Here is a 25,976-nt window from a genome sequence, read left to right as displayed (position 1 = left end):
ATCCTCCATCAGCTTTATTATTTAACCACCTTTCTCTCTCTCTCCTATTTAGTGGCCAAAAGAGCCGTCTCACCTGAGTTAGCATCTCCTGCTCGTGCAGGAGCATGAGTTTGCTGGCTGATCCCTCTGCTCTCTGCTCCAGCATCAGAGAGAAGTGCTCGATGCTCTTAATGGATAGCTTTTCTTGCAGGGTCAAGATGACATCCTTTCACACAGACAAAGTCATGGTTAATGTAATATGAGAACCATGCAGATGCAGCAGTATGCTCATGCTCAGCCGTGACCATAAATTGTTTTAACGGCTGAACACATACAAAAAAATAAATAAATAAAAAATGTGACCACTACTGACCATACAGTCACAGTTTCAACTAATGAAGGAAATGTGAAGTGCTGACCAAGTACTCTCTGCTCCACAGTTAATTAAGTTCAAAACCGTTTTATTTGAATCCTAATTTAAATTCAACAAAGCTGCAAAGGCCACAGTGAAGAGAGGAGTTTGCACTTGTACAGCGCGAACTGTGAACAGCATTCAACATTTAAAATGAACATCACTTTAGATTACGCAACTGCATTTCACAGTCAGGCTTTTTTCTTCATGGCACCTACCTTAATGGATGTGTTGCTGTCAAATTTAAATGATTTAGTCTGCCCGTTCTCCAGGTACACCTTCAGAACATTTGGCATGAAAAGAAGGGAGTTGTCCTTCACTGTTTCCTGAGGATGGAAGGAGAATCGTCTGATCAACAAATCTCACTTTTTCCAATGGAAACTTGTTCATACGCTGCAGTTTAAGTGCACAAGAGTTTGGTTTTACAATTCAGTAATTGCAGGACCCCTGGGAGAAAGTGATTGCACATTCACAAACTCAAATGCGCAAATGACTGATGATTAAAGGGAGAGTAAAGGAATAGTTTTACATTTTGGGAAAGTCAGTTAATTTGCTGTCTTGCTGGCATGAGAGGATTGATGCCACTTTCATGTCTGTGTGGTAATTATGAAGCTCCAGCTAGGAAATGCTTTGCTGAAGCTGAGCTTGTAGAGAGACTTGTTTTTACATGCTAAACAAACAATATATAACATGTTAATTAGTGAGCTTTTAAACATGCTGGTAGGTGGATTTTCTTTACATTTGGACAAATCCTGTATTCCCTTGCTTCCAGTCCTTATGCTAAGCTAAGCTCTCCTGACTGTAGCTTCATATTTAACAGGTACAGATGCTGTATGAGAGCAGTGTCGATTCTCTCATCTAAATCTCAGCATTGAAGCAAATTAGCATCCTTTCCAAAATGTCAAAGTATTTCTTTAAACATGTAAGTGACCTGCTGTGGCTTCTTCGCATTTCATATCATTTCCATGGGATTTTATTGAGCCAAAATAGTAGTGAAAGAATACTAAAAAAAAAAAAGAAGTAACAATGATACATGTTCCTTCATAATCACTGCCTGGCTTTATGTCTGATGCCATCCTTTTTGCTCAGAGGATATGACTCCTTGATAGTCTTCTTACTTTGCGGTTGCTTCATGAAAAAGCCTCCTCTCTGTGTGACACATCCGACAAATCAGGGAAGCTCTCTGTGAGAGCGTCCCCCTTTTTTCTGTCAATCATACCCACATGCTCTCTATTTCATCCCTGCGATGGCAGTGTGATGAAAAGAAATGAGAGGAGAAGGTGCATTTCTTGCTCATGCGTGTCTTCATTTTACAGTTGGTGATTTCTAATATTTTCCCTCTGCTCTATGCCAGCTTTCAGAGCTCAACTCAGCTGCTGTCGTCTCCTGTTCAGAACCTTGATGTGTACAGAATGAATCAGTGTCCAGTGTGACTTACGGGAACCTGGCCATTGATGATGACCTCCTCAGCAAAGCGGACTTTAACAGGATTAGTCTTTAACTTGGCCTTCTTGGCTGCGCTGATGAATGCCGATTTGGGCGACTTTTGGAGGTAAAGAGGAGAAAAAAAAAAACTTAAAGGACAATCAGTTAGTCTGGAGATGAGCCATGTTTTTTTTTTTTTTTTCATCTCAGGCACACAATTCAAGGACGTGTTCCCCACTTAAAACATGACAACCTCCCATTTCTCCACTCAGTGCTGATGCAATTAAGGAGGCTCTGTTTAAGGGCATGAGAGAGAGGACACCTGAGCTCACTGCTGGTGTGTCACCGAGGCTGCAAAGAAACAGTTGGTAAACGGAAGCAATTACAGGCTGGATTATGAGAGTTGCTCTGAGTAATGTGGAATACTACATTCATGTTTTCTTCTGCAAGTCAAATCCTTATTCAAGTTAAGCCACTTGTGAAGTGCCTGTTTTCTAAAGACTCATCATGCTGGAAAACACCATGAACAAAATGATGAATCGAAATGGATGATGAATGTATGTATTTAGGCATTACATTTTCATGTTTTCAGCAGTGTTGCATGATATAAAACACTATAATTATGTTCCAGTGTATTGCTAATTATCAGATTTCACTTCTTTCCTAAAGCATATATGTTGTTCTCTGTGACCAGGCACTGATGATTTGTCTATTTTTGGAGATGCATAACTTATTTTGTGAACTGTAAAGAAAGGCTGAATGTATATGCTCATGGGACTGTGTGTTCACCACCATCTGGTGCTCCATGACTGGTGGTAAACGTTGATGTGGCAGGTTCATCTGAGGTCTTGCGAGGATCTGATGGTACAACATGAGAAGACTTGGACAGACTGCAGCAGTTGGACTCCCTTTGAGTTAGCGGGGCTCTAACACTCAGCTAAGGCAGGACTGATACAGTGCCAGCACAAACATATGGCATGATTAATGACTTGCTTTCATAGAGTCAAAAAAAAAAAAAAAGCTCTGCGAACAAACAGCCTATAGGAATGCACCCGATTTCATTCATGGAAGATGGAGAAACTCACCGGGTACGGCTGAACAACGGTCAACAATATGGACTCCTTGCAGCTCCTGCAAGACACAAAAAACATTTTCACTGAAATATTCAAGAAATATAAAGAAGACAGATAAAATGGGAAGTTTTTTTGTTATTTTTAAGACATCATGGTGGACGGTTGCAGGAGGAACATTGTGTCCCCGTGATGCTCCAGGAAGCCCTGTCTTGCCTCCACAGTGCAGAGCTTTACTGCAGAGACTGAGCTCATTCAAGGCCACAGGAGCTGCGAAGGAGGCCACATGGGCACTTTTCCCTCTGCTAATGTACTGTTTACAGACTGCAGCACAGGTCATACGAGGACCAAACGCTCACAGCCAGCCACTCAGCTGTGTCATTGATATTAATCTAATGAGACGCATGAAGAGACACTAACACCAGCATACAGCTAAGTCACCGTGGAGCAGGTGGCCACAAAAATGTCCGACTGAAATAATTGGCTTTGCAACAGCAATCTGAATCATTTTTATTATGAGATGTTGACAACAAAATGAAATATATGTATATATACATAAATATCATGATGGACTAATTCCAGTGCTGAAAGTATTCACCTCCCTTGGGGCGGCTGGATTTGTGAGATCATGAGATCACACGGTGGGAGAATCCATCTTGCCAGGCTTCACGCAAAGATGCTCTATAACAACCAGATTATCCATTACAAGCTGCACCAATGCTATACACCTCCTGTCTCCTAAGTGGGCACGTCGCCCCCATTTGCATTTTTAACACTAACACATAACTGACTGACAATTTTTTGTTTTATTTTTTTTTTTATATGTGGCTGGTGAAAAATGTGTCCAATATTTACTTTGGTGGCTACGGCGGCTGTGTTCATGTTCACTTCTCCCTTTGGAGTCAACAGACGCAGGACCTGCTGCTAGCCTCCTAAAGGGGTGTATCAGTGGTCACGTCCACATGACACAGATCCAGGAAATGACTCTTTGGTGGGGCGTCTCAGCTCCTGAAGCGTCTCTGCTTCAAGTTAGGCCCTGGTTCAGACCAGTCAGTGTGCTATGAGGAACTGCTGGCTGATACAGGTGTGGTTTAGGTGTGTAGCGTTAGTTATATAAGAACTGGAGAGTATTTTATTGAAAAGATCTACAGAAAAGATGTTTTCACTCCTCTCCCGACTGGCTTCGACTTGACTTTTGCACTCCTGCTACATCATACGGTACATTGGTCTGATTGGTTGAAGTTAGCCCATGGTAGATGTGATATACAGATGGTTCATCCAATCACCTGCCAAGTATTTTTTTCAAAGTGCCTTCCCTTTTCCAGTTTGCATGGCTGACTTCCCAGACGGTTCTGTTTAACAAACCATGTGGTGCATCGGGTTAATACAGATGTATTTTTACTACATCTGCACTAACCTAACACAGCTTGACAACACACACGTGACTTCTAAAACAAACTGGCTGCACAAGTGATGATTTGTCCTATTAGAGGGAGTGAAAAAATATTTTGTGTTCGATATTTGTAATGAAGGAAGATCACTTTGTAGAGATCAGTTTTCACTTTGTCATCGAGTCTGTTTCTGCTGATCTTTGACAAAAAAAGCCACTTTAACTGTACTCTGATTCATCGCTGTAAGACAAAAGCTTTTATAGGCACAATTATCCACAACAGGTTTAACAGCAGGCAAATGGCATCTCACCTTAGCGTGTTGTCATACCTGACAAGGTCAATAACCCTCTCCCTGGGTGCTGAGCTGACTGGCTCATCATTAATCATGATGATCTCGTCCCCTGGGATCAGCTTGCCTTCTGATGGACCCCCTGCCAGCACAAACCAAACAAGAGTTAAGTGGTAATAACTGTGCACAGTCAGGCCATTTTTCTTGATAGTCTTGGTTTCCTGTCTAGTGGCCCAAGGCTTTAATGAATGCTTACTCATTGAATGCTGTTGAAATCAATGAATCATCAGACTGTGTGGGGTTTCTCCTTATCTGGCCACATTTTAGGGGGATTTCATGGGGGAATGTGTTGATAATGGCCACGGAACGAGTGAGTCACTGCTGTATTAGAGCTCACCGCACAGCTGGGGCACTTCACCTGGTGTGACTGAGCGGACCACCACGGGTTTCTCACTGCCTGCCACAAATCCAAAGCCAAGCACTGGGTCCCGTCTCATCTCCACCTTCCGGGGCGCTGGCGGCACAAACTTGTCCCCGTCCAGGCGAACCTCCTCCAGGGAGCTGCTCTGGGAGATGTGGCTGTGACAGGAGGAGAAAATTTTGTCATTACTACTGGTTGTTTTTCTGTTGGTTTTGCTGCTCTGGTACATGTAGGCAGTGCCAGCACAGCTCTGCAAGCAAGAGAGCTCAGCTTTCTTGGTCAGTATAGCACATGCTGAGGAAATCATCGCTTCAATCGATTACGTTTACTATCATCACTGATTGAACATCCATAAAACATTTTCCCTTTCCTTAATTGTTAACAGAAACAATCACGATTAGTTGCAGCTCTGATTTCAAAATATGCATGCTCATCACCTTCAAAAAGCAATAATAACTGCAACTCACACTGAACACAGCTGTTCAAAAATAGAACTGCTAACTGCATAGAAAACGGTTGGTTACCTTGTGTCTAAATCAATAAAATGGTTAAAGACAAGGTGGCAGATACTGTTTTGAAATAAGAAGCAACGCTGCAAAAATAGAACATGTGGGCGATGGTAATCAAGCTCTGATGTTTGTATTCTCACATTGCAGAGATCCACTGTGGGTTCTATCAAGAGGCAGTTACAGTTTTCTGTAGTACTCACACTGCTATGTGTCACAGAGCAGGCTTTTGCCTTGCCACACGAATAACGATGCAGGACAGGTAGGATGTGGAGCGTCGTGCTGCTGAAACCTCCTGACTGCTATCTCGACGCCCGCTCTCGATAGCTGGCACCAAACCAAGACAATTTCAACCTTATTTACCCTGATCAATGCATTTTTCTGCATCCCAGCAGTACGGTTATTTAGCTTCCTGAGCTCAGAGGACGTGCACAAACTGTATGCCGCTTTCACACATTCTGTGAGCAGAGTTTTTACAGTGTTTCTGCACTTTTCCCGGCTGCAGAAGCAGCAGCAGCTCCGTATGGTGCCAACAATGTTGGTTAATTAAAGCCGTGGGCAGACAGTGTGTAATTCACAGTTATTCTTGACACATGTACTATTCACCACTAAATACTAACAATTAATCTTTCATGGCACAAAGGCGCAGTGAGATCTGTCAATTGTAATCCCAATACTATGAAAAAACAAGGGCAACAAGATGTTCAAAGCGAGGTGATTGTCAACTGATATTTCTGAAGGAGGATTCAACGATTCTTTCCCAGAGTTGCTAAACAGGAAACCTTGAACATGTGATCCGTCGTTTGGATGTAAAAACGGAGCTGCTGAACAGATACAGGAAGGCAACAGGAGGTGGAAGGAACGCTTATACCAGTTTTTTCAGCCTTCATTTTTCTATTTTTTGAACATCAGTCCTGAACTACAGGTGAACCCACTCCTCTGTGGCGCTCTCACATTCACCTTTACAGACTTGAAATAGCGATTTTAGATGCATAAATCAAATGCTCAGCCCTTCAGAAGCCCTAAAGAAAAGAATGTAGGACAAAGTGAGATAAATATTACGACCAGTCTGTAAACAGTGACTTTACGAGCAAATTCTACTAAAATGGAGCCTTTATAGTTTGGATTGAGGTTAAAAGGTCGACAGCAAATAGTGAGAGTGGGGAACAGACTTTGCTGAGCCTGAAAATTAACCAGCTAAATCTTTTAGGTCTACAACTTATGTCAAACAGTACAAAGATGCACGAAATGAACCAGACGGTCTCTCTTTTAGTTCCAGATAAAATGCTTTCTATTCAAGCTGAACAAGGGTACGATGTTTGATCGGCTGATGTAAAAGGAGCTGCGATAATATCGAGTATCCATCTGCTTCCCATTGGAGGGATGATGTTCTTATCCCTCATCCCACTCCCCTGTTTTGCTCTCTATGCTTTTGTCATAACAAAAGGAAGGAAGAGTGAAGAATAATTAATGGTCATTTGCAATAATACTTTAATTGTGTAGTCCTTTAAAAAAGTCACAAAAACATCTTGCAAGAGCTCGTCTTTTTGTAGGAAACATGTCTTTCTGTTCTAAAAGAATCCAGCAAATATTGTACAAAATCTGACCCTCTGGCGCACGCATGCAGGCAGAGGCCCCCAATCTTATTTTTATGGTAATTAAACAAATGCCTTGAAAGTAATGTGCTTCTGATTCAATTTAAATGATAATACAAACGAATACAATATACAGTGCATGCGTATTATGCAGAGGCCATAATATGTGGATTTGGCAATTAAGTTATTACCATCTTTGTTTCAGTTAAAGATGACATAATGCCAAATCCTCCACAGGTGAGTTTGGTGAGACCTCTGCATTAAGGTGTAATCAGAAGATAAAGACAGCATCGTCTCTCTCTCGGCATACAAATCTCACCGAAGTGGAGTGCAATGAGGCCGGATATATTTAGCTTTAAACCGTTTATGCGTGCTGTTTTCAGGTTTTATTTTTAAATAAAATCTAAAAAATGAACCAACAAACAACCTGCAATCCCACATATACAGAAATACACAGTCAGTCAGTTTCATAATTCAGCATTCACTGCACGTAGAGCAGTCTAATTGTCTAATAATTGTGAGGGAGAGGAAATAAGAGGAAGATATTGATTAATTGGTCAAATAAACACAGTCGTCTGGTTTGACTGTGGTGCGGCACAGTCGTATTGGCAGGCAGGGAAGCTGGCAATGGCACGTGCAAAGTCTGCAGTAATAAGACTGAAAAGGTGGAGGTGGAATGAAGAGTGATGGGCTCAGTGGGTCGCCCTGAACCTTATTTATCTGAGGAGAAACAGTCATTTCGTCAGTTTATAAATCAGGATAAAGCCTTTGTGTCAAATGAGTTCAAATCAGTTTTGTTTCCTTTGGCGACTTATTTAACAACTTCCATTTTGGTGAGTAAATATAACGATTAGCCCTGGAATGAGTTACTGTATGTCTCTGTCATGCATGCAGCGGGGGGGGGGGGGGGGGTGTTACAGACTAATAAATAAATAAATACTAAATAAATCAGCACAGCACACATAACTTTGTATTTCCGGCCCTGTATGATGTTATAATACATTACTACCATCTTTGACTTTATGTAATTTCTCTAATATGATGTCAGAGAGGATGTTTACTGCCCACTGAAGCCAGAATATCAAATAGATTATTAATTGTGCATTTGGTAATCATTTTTAGAAACATCTTTTTAATTGTATCATTTAGATGCATCAAGCGTCTGACTCAGCCAAAGTGCTTTCTTAAGTGTATCACGTAATATCTGATTAAAACGAAACATTCATAATTATTTCAGGGCCACACTCAAGCCTGTCAGAAAGTGTTTCTTTTATCTGTTTCACACACAATATATTTTAATACCGCATTTTGTCGTCTTCTTTGTCACCCGAACACGAACATGAAGAAATTTGCTTGATATTATTTTGACAGTCATGAGACGACAGCTCATAAGAACAATTACTGCACAGTGAGTTCTTCCACTTCACATTTCTGGAGGTCCCTCTAAGCCACATTTACTTTGGGTTTGTGCGTCAGTTTTATCTCTGCAGTGATGAACTCAACAGATTGTGCACAAACCAAAACCATATGGACCTGTGCATCCAGGAAGAGTACTGTCTCCTCCCCTGCAAGGCCACCTGCTAAACATGGCTGGATTCCCATTGTGCAGACAGCCATGCATCTAATGGTCCCTAATCATACTCATTAGCTGCTAGTGTAGCTCCACAACGCTCTATACAGCAGTCAGATGCCGCACTGTCAGCTATGCTGTTAACAAGATGAGCAAAAATGAGCAGGGAGAAATGTTGGCCTGACTGTCGCTGCACAAAGACTGTTGTTACTCTTGTTTTCATAAAGCATATTTTGGACAAAGTGGCGTAAGCTCATTACCAAAAGCAATATCCTGTCACTCTGGTTTTGAAAGGCTGCTTTGACACGACTCGCAGTTTGTTGGTGCTGAGGCGGTTCTAGTTGTCTGCCTGGAACACAACCTCTTTTTTTTTAAATTATGCAATCACAGCCAGTTTGTATTGGCTTTTTTTTTTTTTTTTTTTGCAGTGTCACTCCTCCTTTCAGAGGACTGGCGACTGTGAATTTTCTAAACCTTCCAGATGGAAATCTAGCTTTGTCTATTAAATGTTTTGGCGAGGTCAATTTTGGAAGTGATAGAGCGACTGTTCACTTTGCTTAGACATCTTTGTGTGCTGTGAAACGAAATTACTACCCTGCCATCTCATGCTCAGCCTCGCTCAATCTGTCATTCCCCGGTGATATTGATCTCCTCTGTTGAATAATCCTCCAGAATATGATCTCAGCAGCCTCTAAAATGTATTACATCTATGTTAAATACAGTGAGTCACACTGTAAATATTAAATGTCTACCGCTTCTTTCATGTGGTTTCTGTCACGCAGATGAGACATGTGTTCCACTGAGAGATACAGCATTTAGGCATCAGCACCCGGTAGCTTTGACAAACTCAGATGGCCACAGACAGATCACAGAAAGAGACATTTGATTATTTATGAGTCTTCCTCAAATGTAGAAAGCTAAAGCTGGAGCCAAAACAGCCTCCATGATCTGCCTCATCCAGGCACACTCTGCATCCAGCGCTTCCACTGCTCCTTACTTCTTATATAACTCCTCTGACATCACGCTTCTCATGCTATAACCCATGTGTGACAAGAGCTCACCTCCCATTCCGCAAACCATGCAGATATACTGATTTTTTTGCATTCAAGAGATGCATGCAGGCCACAAATACTACTGTGCACACTGTTCCATTATAATGTGTATTAACTGAGAAGATGTAACAATATTGTGAACAAATAAAAGGTTTGCAAAAACAGTCCGAATCTAGTATGCACAGGGGTTCATAAATGCAGCAATATTTTTAGATCTAGTGCCGCACGTCTCGGGTGTGCAAAAATAGAGGAAAGATCAGCCGAGTCGACAGACCAGATGAATCAAGGCAAACAAGCTTCACTTGTTACATTGGAACATGTGCACACAAACACACAAAAGAGACAGACTTTCTTTTTACCTGCCTGTCGCAGATATCCACAAGTGCCAATTACGAAGGATCAATTACGCTGATAGCACTACAACCCAGCATCCTCCGAGGAGCGTGCAGACTCTCGGATCAAAACAAAGTCCCTGCTCAGGTGAATTTCTTCATCGGCGGCAGCGTGCACGCACTCTCTAAAGCCCTTTTCCTTGCATTTGGGAGGCTGCATGAGGAGAATTGTGGGTGTGCGAGAGAGTGCGAGGGAGAGTGAGAGGAGGCAGGGGCAGAGTGTGCGCAGCAGTGGAGGGAACAGAGAATCAGTATTCTGAATGCACAGATGGAGACAGTGTGGAGGCTGTGACGTGGCTGGAATAATCACAGGTTGGCAAAGCATCTGAAACATCTGGGACAGAGAAAGCTCCCCCTCTGTTTCTTTAAACACAGGGCACTTACTTGATGTAGCAGTCACGCCCCTCTCTATTGGTGCCCATGTCCCATCCATTGGGGGGTCCCTGCGAAGCACTCCAGGTCCCTGACGGCGGCGGCCAGCCTGAGGATTTGGTCCTGTGGCTGCAGAGGAAGAAGAGACTTTAAACGTAGATCAGCTTCATATCATAATGTGTGCTTTCATTAAAAATCTACTTGCGTAACACCTGTAGTGTCAAGCTCCAAGGATGTATGAAGAAGCAGTTAATCTAACTCCAAAAGGATAATATTTGTCCAAGAAATACTTAAATCATCATAGAAGTAAATGAGTTGTGGGCTGCTATGAAGCAGCTCAACCCAAGTGATAAGAGAATGATCCCAGCGTGATAAACAATGTTCCATAGCCACAGTTCACTCACTGAATACAAATCAAATTAATTACGTAAGCTCGACACACAGGCGGAGTTGTCATGCCTCACTCTTGTGCTTTGAGAGGCATGAAATTGGTTTTATTTCGAGATGTCAGCACATTCTTTATAAAAGAAGCCTGGAGGAATTTCCTTATAAAGTGGTTATTTGATTTGCATAATGCCACGAAGATTTGATTAAGTTTATCAGAGAATACAACCAGCTATAACTATCTTTTGACCAAACAATTAACTGCAGGCCGTTGTATGGAAGACGGAGCCTGTCTCAATCTCAATCTCAGTTTTAGCTGATTTTCTGATTTTCACTAACAGAACACATTCAGCCTCTTCCCCGCGCTACAAGTTGGCAGAGTGCAGGTATTCAGAAGAGCTGTAATTGGCTAAAATGTTTTCATCTGTCTTTTTGTCTGCAGCCCCCCCCCCCCCCCCCCCCCCCATGGTCCCCGTCTTCCCTTTATCTCTGTCTTTGTGTCTGCACACTGGTGATGCTATGAAAGCGGTGGCAGTAAGTTATGTCACTTCAAAGGCTTGTCTGCCGTGTAACAGGGCTCTTCGCATTCATTATTCAAAGCTCCTCTTTCTTTCCCCTCTAAATGTTTCCCCAGTTACTGAACCGGCGATAATAAATTGTGTGCAGCGTGCTTGTATCTGCATGGGAGTGTGTGTTTGCCCGTGAACATGCCCGGCTGCATGGGCGCACGTGCCCGCCTCATGAGGTATGAATAAAATATTGTCAACACAAAGTAGAAGCTAAGAGAACGAAAATACTGTAAAAGCTGCTCAGCGCAAGAGTTAGGGACTTGGCTACAAATTGATGTATATTCAGGGGTCACTTCAATTAATTAACAAAACACACCTGCTACTACAGGGTGCATTCATTCATAATTAATTCATAAAAGAACTTTTACTGTAGCTGAACATGCTGGTTTTCTTTTCACTGCATTTAAAATAGGTCCCCGCACACAGGAAGCAATGTCATTTCTTTCCCAATACCGTGGTGTGTTTGGGGGATATTAGTGTTTCCACATGGATATGGATTTATTTGACCTACAGTACATTAGCTGGGAGCAGGCCTCCATGGTGTATATTTAGAACACATTTCCTGCAGCTCAAATGATGTGTGTGGACACAACTGGATACTGTCTGACACTGTTGGAGCCATGTTCACCGCGGCGATCAGTCCTACTTGTTACCCTCCATTTCAGCTTGTGGGATAAAGCTCACAGCCATGTTAACACGAGCAGCGCTTGACGTCGCGGAATTACACATTTAAGTGGAGAGGTGGAAAGTACGAAAGGTCAAAGCATTGTCGCATATGAATAATATTTCATAATGACAGTGTTTTTGCAGATCACACCGTTAGCGATATGTCTGACATTTCTCCAAAGGTCTACGGCATAATAAAGCATGTTGTACTTACAGTTTCTGACGCTGTGCCTTCAAAACAAGTTTCTGGACTGACAAAGTGTTCCACAAAATCCATTTTGTGTCTCTCAGGCACAATGTCTCTGTATTAACGGCACAGTCACAGATACTGTGATCTTTGATTTCTTTTGTCTGCAGGCGGGAGGTGCATTATGCCATTGATTCGCAGCACTCCGGCTTACAGAGAGGCTGAAAAGGTTCACCCACTGGTGGACAGTGAAACTGATCTTCCTCAGCCAGCATTAATAAATGATGCCTGCACAGTCACATCGGACTAAGTAATCGAGCGCCAAGTGGGCAAGCCATGCTGCACAATTCATGAACACGTTACCCAAGAGTCAGAGGAAGGACAATTAGAGCAAGAAGTTAGAAGCGAATGTGCGTTCCCAAAGGAGTCCTCTCAGGACAGACTGCACGAAAATGACACAATGCATGCCACCTTGTTTGTGCATCTCTTTGGGTTTTTTGCTTAGTGTACTATTCAGTCGAAAGCAAAAAAGTAATCGTTAACAGACATCAGCAACAAAAGGAAAAATGACTCATAGTTCATAAAAATCAATAAAGTACAATGAAACGACATAAAAGCCTCTGCTACTACAGTGACTAACATCAGGGTTTTATCATCGAAATTGGAAGACTACAGCACGGCTTTATTTAAAGACTGCATTTTGTGCATCTGTCTTGATATTTTTATGATGAACCGTGACAATGTCATCCAAATCTGTCACTTTTAATTCGGAAGATATTAGTGTAATTGTCTGAGAGATGAGGAAAAGATCACTTTCCAGCCCTTCATAAAACTTGCATGAACAATGTGATCCTTCCTTTATCACAGTAGTTCACTTTCGCTTTCATCTCCCCGAATACAAGCCGGTCGTAAAGAAGCATTCTGGTGCCTTGTGAAAGGCTGAAATGCTGTTAATGCAGGGAGTAACTATGCATTATAGACAAGCCACAGCTAGGACGAGCGCATTCCAACACAGACACTCAAGTTAGTGTGAATAATTTACAGCAACAATCTCCACGAGGGCTGGCTATATGAAACCACGCTCTGGTGCCACATGTCTGCCATTATGCATTCTGAGAATTCAAGAAATTTCTTTTTTTCATGTATTCAGACAGTTATTTTCCTATCACTTACGTGCTCGTTCCAACTGTATTTCCTTATTGAGTGCACTTACATGCACAATGATCAAGTTTTGGAGCATCCTGGTTATGTCTTGCACCTGTAATCAGCTTATCTTTGGTATACTAACTGGAGATATACTACAAGGATGCTGTGGCATGTAATACCTTATCCAGGTTTCTGAGCCATCTCATAGTGGCTGAGATTGTAAGAAATCAAGACACGCCTGCAGGCAGACGATCAGAAACCTGGCAGCTGTTAACGATCATGTTTTCAGGGATATGAATAACCAGGTTTTCATGTTCCATGGAAAGGCCATATCCTGAGGATACGAACACACATTTAAACCCACTTGTTCCTTTCCCAGCATGCACGCAGTGAGAGAACATGAAGCATCCTGGAGAGGTCCAGAGAGGCATATTAATCTCAATTGTCTTTACATATGCCATCATTAATTAAGCATCACATTATTCTCTTCCAGTGCAGCCAGTTTGGTGTGTGTGATTGAATACGGGCACCCAGTCTCAGAATCTACTGCATCAACAAGCTATTTCCTCATGTTTGAGCAACATTTGTCAGTTTCTGCTACAAGAATGCTAGTTTTACATACATTTAGAGATCGAATAATTCAAACCTTTATGCATGCTGTGGATCTGAAATCACCTCCACTCCACTGTTATTACCAATCACTGACACATACCTAATGCTTTACAGAGCCGGGTTAAAAATAAAAAGTATTTCTTCTCTCTCCTTGAGTGACAGGGTGTCACAAGTATGACTTGAGAAACGCGGTGAAGAGGCAGTGACGCCGCTTTCTTTCTGTGCTCTTGAATTAAACAGAGACACTTATGCAGAGCAAGACCGCTAATGTGATTCTGTTTGGATATGAAATCTGCAGAGACAGATGAGATGACCATCTCCTGGGAGGAGGCCCAGGGAGCGAAGCAGAGAAGTGGCTCAGACAGAGAGGAACCGCTCTGATTAAAGGCCTTATTCCTCCACTTTTTCTTTTCTTTTTTTTTTTTTTTTTGAGCCTGCCTCCATCCCGTTGAGGGCACAAACGCACTGCTTTTTGTCTCAGAAAACATCTGCCCTCTGCTTGACTTCTCCAACCACCGCCGTGACTCAAATCCTTTGGTCAATATGGCAGCGTAATAAAACATTTCAGCTCTCAGGGATTCCAAAAATACAGCTGAGCATGAAGTCAGACGACTGTTTTTTTTTAGCCACTTTGCATTGTGTTTATTTGACAAGGAAACGCTGTTCTCCTGATGTGATTTTGTATGAAGCAAAAACCAATGAAGACATCAGCAAACCAAGGCAGCCTGCACGGCTCGAATTTTGCACATTATGCAGTAATACTGAAATTTTCTCCACAGTAACACTCACTTCAGAATAAGAGCGTCTATTTTCCCCTCGCTATTCCGACTGAATATTGTATTTCTGTGTTTGTCTTTGGAAGCACTGATATTGTTGCCATGGGAAACCGCACTATCCTGAGCAGCTCTCTGGTGCCTCTATATAGAAAGGGTTTTGGTTAGTTAATCTCCTCTGGGTGGGAATAAAACTGCATCTGGGAACCAGCCCACCCACTACGATCCTCCTGCTATTTCGCTGTGAGTGAGTCTCGAGTTCACCTGTTAAACTGCAAAACACCACGATCTTACAAAAGAGCTGCTGCTCGAATCAACACCAACCTGGAGCATCGCAGGAAATAATTAAAAAAACATCATACACACACGCAATACTTTTCTCATTAGACCCCAGAGTAATTTCACATCCAGCAGCAAAAAGATAGACACAAGAATGAAGGAAGACATCCCTGCTTTTATTATCGTTTGGTTATTACTCTGCATTTTCCCAAGGCTTGCATTGCTCCACAGTGCTCTATGTAAAACATTCACCAAATATAGTGATGAACTTACCCTGTGGGCAAGTAGTCTTGGATTCTGCTGCACCTCATTGTGCTACTCTCTGCTTTTATGCTAAAAGCTCTAAAGGACAGAACAAAATAAATGGTTGCCGGAGACCTCGTCCTCCAGGCAGCTGGCTCACATTTCTGACCCTCCTCTTCGCCGAGAGCTTCTCGTGCGAGCAGCTACCAATGGCAGATCTTTTGGTCTTTGTGTACTCTGATGAACATTTAGGCTAATCAATTTGTGTCCAGACCAGTGATTTCCTGTCTAAAAAGTTTGCAGTCAAAACATGTCAAGCAATGGCTCACATAATAGATTTTTTTTTTTTTTTTTTTTTTTTAAAGAAACATAGCCAGGAGTGAAATCACGCAGTCCAACTAAATTCACTGGAACTGTCCTTCCATGCTTTTCGTGCTGAAGAAAAATCTCGCCGACGCCATCCAGAAAAACATTTCCACACACACATTTAATGAATGCATCTATTTGTTATATAAGGATGACTAAAAATAGTTACATCATCTTACAATAACACATAATCTGTATGTTTTTTAATGCATGCAATGCAAGCATGCGCAGCCATCACCTATACCAGGACCCATTTCAGCAAACCTATTGAGTCAGGCAATCCCAGTGATTGATAATTGACACTTTCCACATGAATTCGTGAAGTTCATGCTCATTATCTCCACAGCACTGCTGCCGACAAACCCTTTAAAACACCCACAGGATGTATTAAAAGTGTAACAGCACTTCTTGCTAAGCTAAGCTTAAGTTCTTCACGGAAAGATCAAAACAGAGCAGCTTTCACGACTTCGGTCAAATGGCTCAAACCCGCTTCTTTAGACATGAGAACACCAAGTGTGAAAGTTAGCTGTCTTTCAATAAACGAGCATCAAACATGTTGAAACGTTTGCTAGATTTAAACACGACAGAGAACGAAGAAAATGAAAGCAAGAGCGCGCTTTTGTTCCTGACAGCAGACATATCTGGGGGCGTTGCGTGGCAGAAGGAACAGACAATGAGGGGAAACGTTGCCTTTCTTGTAGATCTCGAAATACATACAGTGGGTTTCTCTGTAAAATGTTCTATCAACCTTAGCAAAACAGCACCCTGCTGTCTTAAATTCTTGCTGGCAGCTGAGCGGGAGAAGAAGAAAAAACACCAGTGTAGCAGTGGTAACTCATAATCAGGAACAGCATTGTGTGGCATTATTAACAGTGACAGGATGCAGTGACGTTAGTGGTCCACTGGGAGCCGCATCATAAAAGCTGCCATGGAGGGATACTAACTGGAAAACAACAGTGCAATCATCTGATGGAAAATCCCTGCTACAAGCCTGCTTTCCTGTAGGAATGTTTAAAAAAAGAAGCTGTGATTTGCATACAGAAAAAACACAGTCCTGAGGTGAAAGATTATGGCCCCAGCAGCACGGTAAATGGCTGTAATTCTTTCTCCAACGTAATTATTCTGTCTGTTTAAAAAAAGAAAAAACTAATGAAAAAAAATCCCAGTGCAGTCTGTTGATGACTCATAAGTGGAATGAAATTCACTGAATGGCCATTCTTGTGACACATACAGCCTCTGATTTAATATTTCACATTTATGATCAGCTGTTCTCGCCACTAGTGGTCTGTAGTGTTTCTGATGGAGCCAAATCCCCTAGGAGGATTACTGTCCACTGGGGCAGATCAACTCAATCTAGCAGACCCATGGGTGCATAAGGTGAGGTGTCAACCCTGGCGATGAATGAATTCCTCGTGACTGTTGGTTTGATGTATACTCCACCAATCACATATTTGTAAAACAAACAAACAAAATCAGTTTCAGTCCTCTTTCACACTGAAATTTGCCAAATGAGGAAAATGAAAGAATGAAAGAATAAGAATGAAAATTACCATGCGCTGTTTTTTTTTTTTTTTTTTTTCCTATTTCTTGTCTTATTTAATTCAGCTGCTCTACATCATCTTTAAGTGTTCACCCCCCTGTTTTGGCCATAGGTATGTGAACTTGACCATCACACAGTATGAGATGACTACAGATATTTAATGGTTCTAATGACTCGGGAAGGCTCATGTTCAACAATTTATGTGAAGAAGATATGTTTATATCACACTCCCAACAAATGACTTACTCCACAGGGAATTCGTGATCATTACCCGTCGTACCTGAAGTGATTTAAAAGCTGAAACAAATGCAGTGGGTTTTCCAGAACCTGTATCTTTTCATGACATCACAAAACAGATGACAAAGCATGAGCGCTGTCTGCGGTATAAGAAATTTACGAACTTAGATACAGACAGTTTACATGCATGAGCCGCATCAGCTTCTGCATCCACCCCCACTCCCATCCACCTCACTTGCTCATTCATTTCACATCATACATGACTGCACAACTTGCTCTCTTGAGCAATAAATAGCTCAGCATTTTTAATCACCCCCGTTCCACATGTGATTCCTGTGTCACTCTCTAAAATCGTGCCTATGTGAACGTACATAACACCACCTACAGAACAAACAGGCACATACACAGACAGGCAAACGCACAGCGGCATCCGTCGGACTCACCCTGACAGCTTTGGCATCTTCACAAAGCTGAACACATCCATGTGTGCAGCAGACTGCAGTCAAGGCTACAAATTTACCATCTACTTCACTCCGGCTCCATTGTCCCACACTGTCTTTGGCAGCGAGGAATAAATAATTCAGAAAAAAAAAAAAAGTGGAGCTTCCACAAGTCAGGTGGAGAGATTAGTCCTGTTGTCTGGGCTTCTGCATGGCTGAGTGATTGCTGTGTCCTCGCCTCAGCAGCGCAAATCCACAGCCCATGGAAAAGGATCTGGCAGAGCAGCCTCCCCCGGTTACATCCTTCAAAGCATGCCTCTGTTAGCTGCGTTAAGCCACCTTCATTTAATTTCCATCGCGGTGGAATGATGTGCGGGAGCCGCACAGTAACAACAGCTTTGGAGAGAGGCAGAGAGAGCCAGAGCCAGGGGCAGAGGCAGAGAGGGAGGGACAGGGGTGGCGGCGGCGGCGGCAGCGGCGGCGGTGGGAGACGAGAGTGGAAGAGAGAGGAAAGCGGAATGTGAGAGGATGTTGTGTGTGTGCGTATGGCAGCAAGGGCCACATGAATTACTACTAAAGGATGCAGCCAGCTTCCAAGAATTCCCCAAAGGCATAGCCTCATCAATCCTCAGCCCTGTGGTGTGTTTCCAGAGAAGAGGAACAGGTTGAAAAGGACGAGAGAGACGACATGACAGGGACACACTGCATGATGTGCACATAATGTGAGTGCAAATGCGACTGAGGAGCGACGAGAGCAGCTGGAGAGACAGGAGGGCCTAATGGGTCCCCTCCCCAGCTGAGGTCTCTGCCTCACAGCTGCACATTAGGATGCCCATACTGTACACTGCATTTGTTTTGACCTTTCAAAACAGTTCAGCTGCTAAATGCTTACTCTCAATGAGACCATTCATGAGAGGGCCTCCAAACATTTTAGCAATCCGCCCAACACAAACAAACACAGAGCCGAGCAGCTGATGCAATGGTCTCAAAAGATTGTTAGATCGCCACGTGCTGAATGGAATAGAGGATAAGAACTGGGTTCGTGTTATTAATCAATGCCCAGAGGGGAGAAGACGAGGGCTGTTGTGATTCACGGTGCTTCAAGTAGTCGGCTGCATGTTAACAGATGCTTCGAGCATCCAGTTTTCTCTGTGATATTTCTTTAGATCCAAATACATCTCCATAAATTTTCATATCTTGCTCCATCTAGTTCAAGATGTAAGGCAAATTCAGTGTGTTGGGGAACTTTCTATTTCACGTCAAGGTCCAAATGCTGATAAAGTGATAAATGAGCGAGGGGAGGCCTGAAATTTTAAAACCAGATATAACACGGCAAAGGATAACATCACGTATCAGTCCCATCTCCTAGTGAAGAATTACCACGCATCTATGATCCCAAACAGGAGGAATCACCTTTCATTAATCAAACGGCACAGGCGAGGCACCTCTGTACCACCGCTGAAAACCGCCAAGAGCCAATTAGCCTTGTCTCTGATCCAGGGAGGTTTGATACTTCTTCATGTGGCTCAGACAGTTTTGATAAAAAGGAAATTCTCGCAGCAATTTATTCTGTTATTCTGATCTGCGACAGGAAACACACAGCTACACAAAGCTAACATCAAAATATATTCTATAAAAGGCATCTGCTCCACTTGTTAAAATGTGTTTGAATACAGCTACTGCCAACAACAAATATAGCTTTAAAAGGCAACAAACTGTGGAAACAAGCATTTCTACTCTTCATTTATACCAAAGCAATGTCAAAATTAACTGAATGTGTTAAAAGGAGACGTTCCCCTTCCTAATTATATTCATTCTGAATTGATTCACTGAACTGAATCTCTGCAGGGAGCTCGGCGGAACAATAAACACTGTAATCGACAAAAATGTCAGGTCGTAATAGATAAATAAATACAAATACACAGAATGCAGATAATAGTTGAGGAATTTCAAGGTACAATTTGTTACTGCCTCCAAAATCAAGTCGCAACCATCCTATATTAAAATGCCACAACTTGTAAGGCTCTGCAGGGTGAGTCAATGTGCCTTTGCTGAGAGTGATACATGCAATAAAGAATGTTGTCACTTCCACTCAGCCTCACATTTGTTTGCTGTCACAGAATAGATGCAACTAGATGGGTAAAAAAAAGTGAACCTGCGGATTGTCCCCACAGATTTGAATTTTTTACTGACAACCTCTGAATCTGCTCAGAGAGTTGATGCAGTTGTTTAAAAGAGCATCGTTGTGTTAATCCCATTCTAAAACACAATACTTTAGCTGATGATACGTCTCTGTTGGGTACACACAAGACATCAAGGATACAGTGACGAGCGAGGAGAACATGTCTGACTATTTGCTTCCAGTGCAATCGTGGTGTCCTGTGGCAGGAGGATTGAGAGACTCAGCGTATTCTGGACAGTCATGTTTGTCCATTTGGGCTCGCGGCCCAGAGGCCAACATGAGTGGCAGAGGATATTAGGATCAGACAGAAGCGTGATCTAAGGAGACTATGGCTGAAGCTTTGACCTATAAAACCCTGCTGACCTGCTGATCCCTAACTCTGCGTTCTCTGAGTCCCTTTTAAAACAGCTGATTTCAGTCATTCTGGCACACTTGGTCACTTAAAACCCAGCAGTGCCTTTGGATCATGTTGTTTGCCTGTAAAAAGCTAAAATAAGCAGAGCATAACCACTTTGCATAAATTGCTAACCATGCTAGATAGCAAGGGCATAAATGTGTACTGTATTTAGCACCTTTCCAAGTCAAGGTTCACAAGATGCACAAGGATAGCATAGCCAGCAAATTCTCTCTCCTTTGGAAGGTTGGACTAGAGTCTGGGGGCCTTGATGGCTGATGCTCTGTCACCTAGATTTAGGTAGATTTAGGAACCACCAGGAGTGCAGCACTTGAGGACCACAGGGCCCCTGACGGCACATGGGGAGTTAAAAGGTCAGACATATAGCTTGGGGCCGAACAGTTCTGGCTTTAAAAGTGATAAACAAAATTTCAGGCAGCCGGTGCAGAGGTGAAAGGACAGGTGTAATGTTGTTATGTTTTCTGGTACTTGTATTCTGGGTTAGGTATAGAGAAGAGGGAGAGTTTTTGCTGCAGACGGAGACAAGGGAGTCGCAACAATCTAGCCGGAATGAATGCCTGTTCTCCGGCTCAGGGGATGTGTGCTGTGCTACAAGAGCAGTGCATCATTGTCATCGCTAACCGTATCCAAGTACCTCATGTCTCATTCATCTGTAAGAAAACACCAACATTATCATAATGACCGTAAACAACAAACGTGGCTATTGTTAGTGCTCATAGCTGCCAAGCTAGCATGCTAGTATTGGGAAATTTTGGCTGCACTTTCTCTTCAATTCTTGGCTAGCTCGCTATAGCCTTAGCAATATATCTGCCAAGCTTTGTGGAAGACTACAGTTATGTGAAATAAGCACATGGCCAGAGAGTTCCCAGGTAGGCAGGTACGTAGGTAGACAGGCAGGTATACTCATCATTTATCACTCATTACATTTGGCCCAATGAACTGCTTGGATGGGCTTACAATAGGCCTGCATCAGCCACAGATATTAGATTTCTTTTTTCTTTTTCTTTTTTCTTTTTTGTCAGAGTATTTGATTCATTGATTGCTGTCTGGATACAGAGAGAATTTCAGCAAAAAAAATGTGCCTTACATTACCTACCATACATTTAATTTTAGAAATGTTGTTGAAAAAAGAGTGTGCGATGGATTTAATGTGGTTGTTCAAAGTGAGGTTGCTGATAATTAAAACATCAGGTGTGTTTGAGTGTTGAATTTGAGTGTTGGAATATCCAGTGAAGGAATTTTGGATCATCTATCTATGAATGTCCTTGAGACAGTTAATAAGCTAAAAAATGTCACTGAAGTTGAGCTAAGATAAACCTGGGTATCGTCGGCATACAAATGGAAAATTATGTTGCGTGATCTTATGAGACGTCTAAATGGCAGCATGTAAATGGTGAAAAGAACTGTGCCTAGCACTGGACCCTGAGGAACCCCGCAATGCAGGCTGGAGGTGGAAGACCAACATAGATTGTCCTGTCTGTAAAGTATGACTTAAAGGTCCAGTGTGTAAATTATGGCAATCTGAATTCAAGTTTCTGTCATTTACCAAACTAAGACAAGCTTAATACCTAGGTTAACTCATTGTAAAACACACTCCAAACTTGACAGAAAAGGTAAATTTCGACAAAACTGTCTTGTCTTTCCACTGTTACAACAATCACCATCTCTGGTTTAGTTCTCTGAGTTAGTTTTGAAAATATTCCAGCTCTAGATGTTGAGACAAGGACCAAGCTTCCTCTCACCGCAGAGAGTCCCGTTTGGAGCCACAGTAAATCACTTTGGCACTGTTTTCCCTGTTGTTAAACTGGCCTCCACTGGTCTCGGAGGTTGTGTTTGGCCCCGATCTGGCTGTGTTCACTGGGAGGTTGCTGAGCTCGGCTCTGTTGCCCATGGTGTAAATACCAACAATCCCCCGTGAGCATCAGAAAACTGGATTTTATCAGAAAATGTCCACTGAATGGGGCTGCGAGATCATGTTTTCATATGAAGTGTTGCACTGCAGACTGAGCAGCATTACAGACTTCAGTGTGCAGTGCAGTGATGTGACTTTGCAGCTATTACTGCCCTCTGATCCCAACTTAGCATCCTGGTCCTTGGACCTAGACCAGATGTGTGTCAGCAGACACAACATCAAACTGCCGGACACAACATCAAACTCAGACACCACACTTACACATCTCATCTGCAGTGTTGTGTTTGCTTGTGTGTACTTGTCAATATGCATCTGCCTATGAGCTACCTCAGTACCTCAACGTTCCCAACCTGTTAGTGCGACACAAATTATGCCTGTGCCACGGCTGATTTATTCAGTGAATTAAACAGCTTTTTAGAAGGGAGTTTAAAGATCTGAACGCTGTTTTGCCATGAATATTCAGTGGTGTGACTAATTGGGATAAGAAGTGAAGTGTTACCTGGGTGAGTTATGCTACGCTTTGGAAAAGATTATGTATTTGGTTTGCCGGTTTCACTACACCTGCTGATAAAGTTCAAAGTAATACTGGGAGGCTGTAGCCTATTCTGTGTGGACTGAATAACACAACATAATGGGGATACTGCCAAGACACTCGACACCTCTCTGTCACTCTGTGTCTGGTTAACTGGCAGGTTATTAAACGTGGGTTATTGGCAGGTCATGTTTGTACATCCATTCATCTTCTACATTTGCTTATCCTGCTCAGGGTCACTGTGGGCTGAAGCCTCCCCCAGCATGCACCGGGCAGGAGGCCGGACACACCATGGATATTTGCCAATCCATCACAACTCCACAAACTGCTGTCATTTTGTTAAAATTCTTACAACCCTAATTCTTCTTATGACCAGCGTGCTACATGTCAAACTAATCTATATCTAAGTGCAAACTTCCATTTAAGTGCTCCACTAAGCCAAAGCCAGTGAGTTAGTATGCACAATAACTGGATCCTTGAACTGACACATCGAAACTGAATGCAGCCATCAACTGACTACAGTTACTAATTACAGCTGTGCTTTTCCTCCTATGACATGTCAAAATGTGACTGTGAAAAAAGCCTATTAACCCAAGCGGAAATTGCAATCCTATTGATAGACCACTCCAAGCAATAACCATCTTCAGTATATTCTATGGCCTTGCAACCCCGATGTTTTGGTAGAAAACTGTATATCCACACACGAGTTTCAGCACTGTCATTCAGGTGCAGAGATATAAAAAGAAAGGTTCTTGAGAGAGTTGTAAACACCAATTATTTTCAAGGAGGGCTTTGGGTCTCAAAGGGAAACCTTGGCAATCCCACAGGAACGTACAATACATCGTTAGTGCGAATACAGTGGCAAAGAATACGTTGGGTAACCCACGACCTTCAGGCAGCAATCTGCATCACAACAACAAACACAACACAAACAAAATCACAAAGCATTAATTGAGTCTATCATTAATTTTCATTGAAATGGCTGGCATAGGGCTGAAGTGAAAAAGATAAACTATCTCTGCTACCCTCTATATGCGTTCAGTATTTAGTCTTAACAATCAAAACTCTTTGTACAATAACTGCCATCAGCGCACTCATCCTCAGATATACGACCGTTGTGAGTAATCAGATCTGACTGAATTACAAAGTAAGCACAGAACACCAATCCGCAGCACACTACTCACTGAATGACAGTGAAGATGCCGAGTTCATTGTCGTCTGGGTCCATTGCTGATGACAAGTCTTTAATGCAGTACTTGTTTCTGTTTTTTTCTGTCCAGGCCTTTCAAGCCGCTTTCACTGATGTGTGCTCTCGTCCTACCGTCTAAAGTTTCTCCCTGCTTGATCTGGACTTTCCATAGGCAACTGAGCTTGTCTGACTAAGCCATTCAGTTATGATTACATACAGCGCCCCTGTCCAAGTGAGTGGCCGGTGCCCTGGGGGAGGAGACCGAGCTTGTCGCTTCTGCCTCAGTAATGAAATAACATCACATTCCGGGCCAGTGCATCAGAAAACACAGAGGGATCAATGCTGAACAGCTGGACTCCAACGAGTTGCAGTGCTGGTTGAGGCTGCCTCAGTGAGCAAGGCTCTCATGAAAAAACATGTTCTGTTTTGGTGAAATTCACCTGCGGTGTTTTCCTATTTCGACTCGCTTCTACTGGTCAAAGCAGGAGAGTTAAAACATATTAGAGTGCTTCCAGCAACTGAAGCAAACGTCTGTGTTTTTTATCTCAATGGCATTATTTACAACATTTCAGCACACAACCAAACTGCAGTATCTGAAATATTAATCTGATCCCTGTACGAGGCATTTGGAAACGGCATGTGTTTTATCATCCATGAGAGCTTAAAAATTAAGCTTCAGCCGTAATCCAAACTCTATCACTATCTGCCTGCCAACTGTCACCCTTAACAGAGCCAAACCTAAATCCTATATAAACCACAGAATTAGTTCTTAACCTAAATGCTATACAGTGGCATCAGGTATTAGTTTATTGTTTGTATTTTTAATGTTTTAACTCATATATTATCAAATAATGAACCTTGTCACACTGCATTTTTAATCTAATGAATATGGTATATTTAATGTTTTTATCAAGCCCACATTTTTGGATTTTCAGGGCATTCTCCCATAAAGCCATGACATTTTAACATCATGATAGTTCACGCTGGATTATGCCATGCAGACTCTCTCATGCATGAATGGCATACACAGTCTTCCATTAGTTATGAACTGAGGCACGTGTCTTTGCCTCTGCAAGCAAATAGAGCTGCTTGCATAAGACATCCCATGCCATGTATGCAAGACAGTCTGTGACAACTGAAAGTTCAGCTTCCAATATAACAACAACACTGTAACAGAAAGAGTTTTTCATGAAAACATTTTGTTCTATATATTTGCAGTACCATGCTCCTGTTTCAGTGCATGTTGCAAACTGCACACAGTTTGTCTTTATGCGTACAGAGTAGCTGTGCATGGTCCTATGGCCACTATGGAGCGCTGTGTGAGGTTAAAGCAGACAAAAGCAGACCTTTCTGTGAGATAAATGCTGCACATGAAACCATCCAATCATGTGGCCTAACACCCGCCCCTGGGCCACAGCGGGCTGCATCAGTGGCCTGTTTTTTTCCGTGACACACAGGCCGCACCACTTAGAGTGAGGACAGGGGATGTTCAAAGTGCAATAACCCTGCACATTGCACACGGCTGAGAATCACATTTAGCATGTTGTCTTGGGGTCACAACAGCGATGATTTAAGATGGTGATGATAGGCAGTGTGTGTTTGGAGACTCGTCTGTTTTAATGTGCTGTTCGCTGTGCGTGGGTGGATGGCTCATTTGTTTCCTTAGAACAATGTGAAGCTGCATGCTTCTTTGTAAATTGCTCTGACAGCTTGTATGACAGCAACACACAGCTCAGAATTTCTGATTAATTAGTAAAATACACTTAAGGGCACGTGAAACAAAGACATCCCAGTGCGCTAAACAACTAATATATAATGGTTACAACAAAC

The 25,976-nt window shown here is 42.5% G+C and overlaps 1 protein-coding gene across 4 annotated transcripts in view; it reads right to left on the bottom strand.

Moving 5' to 3' along the window:
- The window catches only part of LOC143330912 (FERM and PDZ domain-containing protein 4-like), a 31,787-nt gene extending 7,583 nt beyond the window's left edge, over positions 1-24,204 (bottom strand). For 2 of the 4 annotated variants that reach the window (XM_076747676.1, XM_076747672.1), the window contains exons 1-8: positions 24,142-24,204; positions 10,487-10,603; positions 4,985-5,145; positions 4,606-4,708; positions 2,902-2,947; positions 1,830-1,934; positions 610-717; positions 74-205 (exon numbers count right to left, since the gene is read on the bottom strand). In XM_076747676.1, coding sequence (XP_076603791.1) covers positions 74-205; positions 610-717; positions 1,830-1,934; positions 2,902-2,947; positions 4,606-4,708; positions 4,985-5,145; positions 10,487-10,603; positions 24,142-24,185 — 816 coding nt within the window. In that variant the 5' untranslated portion in view covers positions 24,186-24,204. Of the gene's footprint in view, positions 1-73; positions 206-609; positions 718-1,829; positions 1,935-2,901; positions 2,948-4,605; positions 4,709-4,984; positions 5,146-10,069; positions 10,353-10,486; positions 10,604-17,919; positions 18,448-24,141 lie in introns of those variants that run through there. The other 2 variants (XM_076747673.1, XM_076747675.1) reach the window with 2 other exon arrangements.
- Between the last annotated feature and the right edge of the window lie 1,772 nt (positions 24,205-25,976).

The sequence above is a fragment of the Chaetodon auriga genome, chromosome 13 (genome assembly GCF_051107435.1).
Source record: "Chaetodon auriga isolate fChaAug3 chromosome 13, fChaAug3.hap1, whole genome shotgun sequence".
Taxonomy (NCBI): domain Eukaryota; kingdom Metazoa; phylum Chordata; class Actinopteri; order Chaetodontiformes; family Chaetodontidae; genus Chaetodon; species Chaetodon auriga.
Note: the sequence above shows the minus strand (reverse complement) of the source record. Positions and strands in the feature narration are given on the sequence as shown.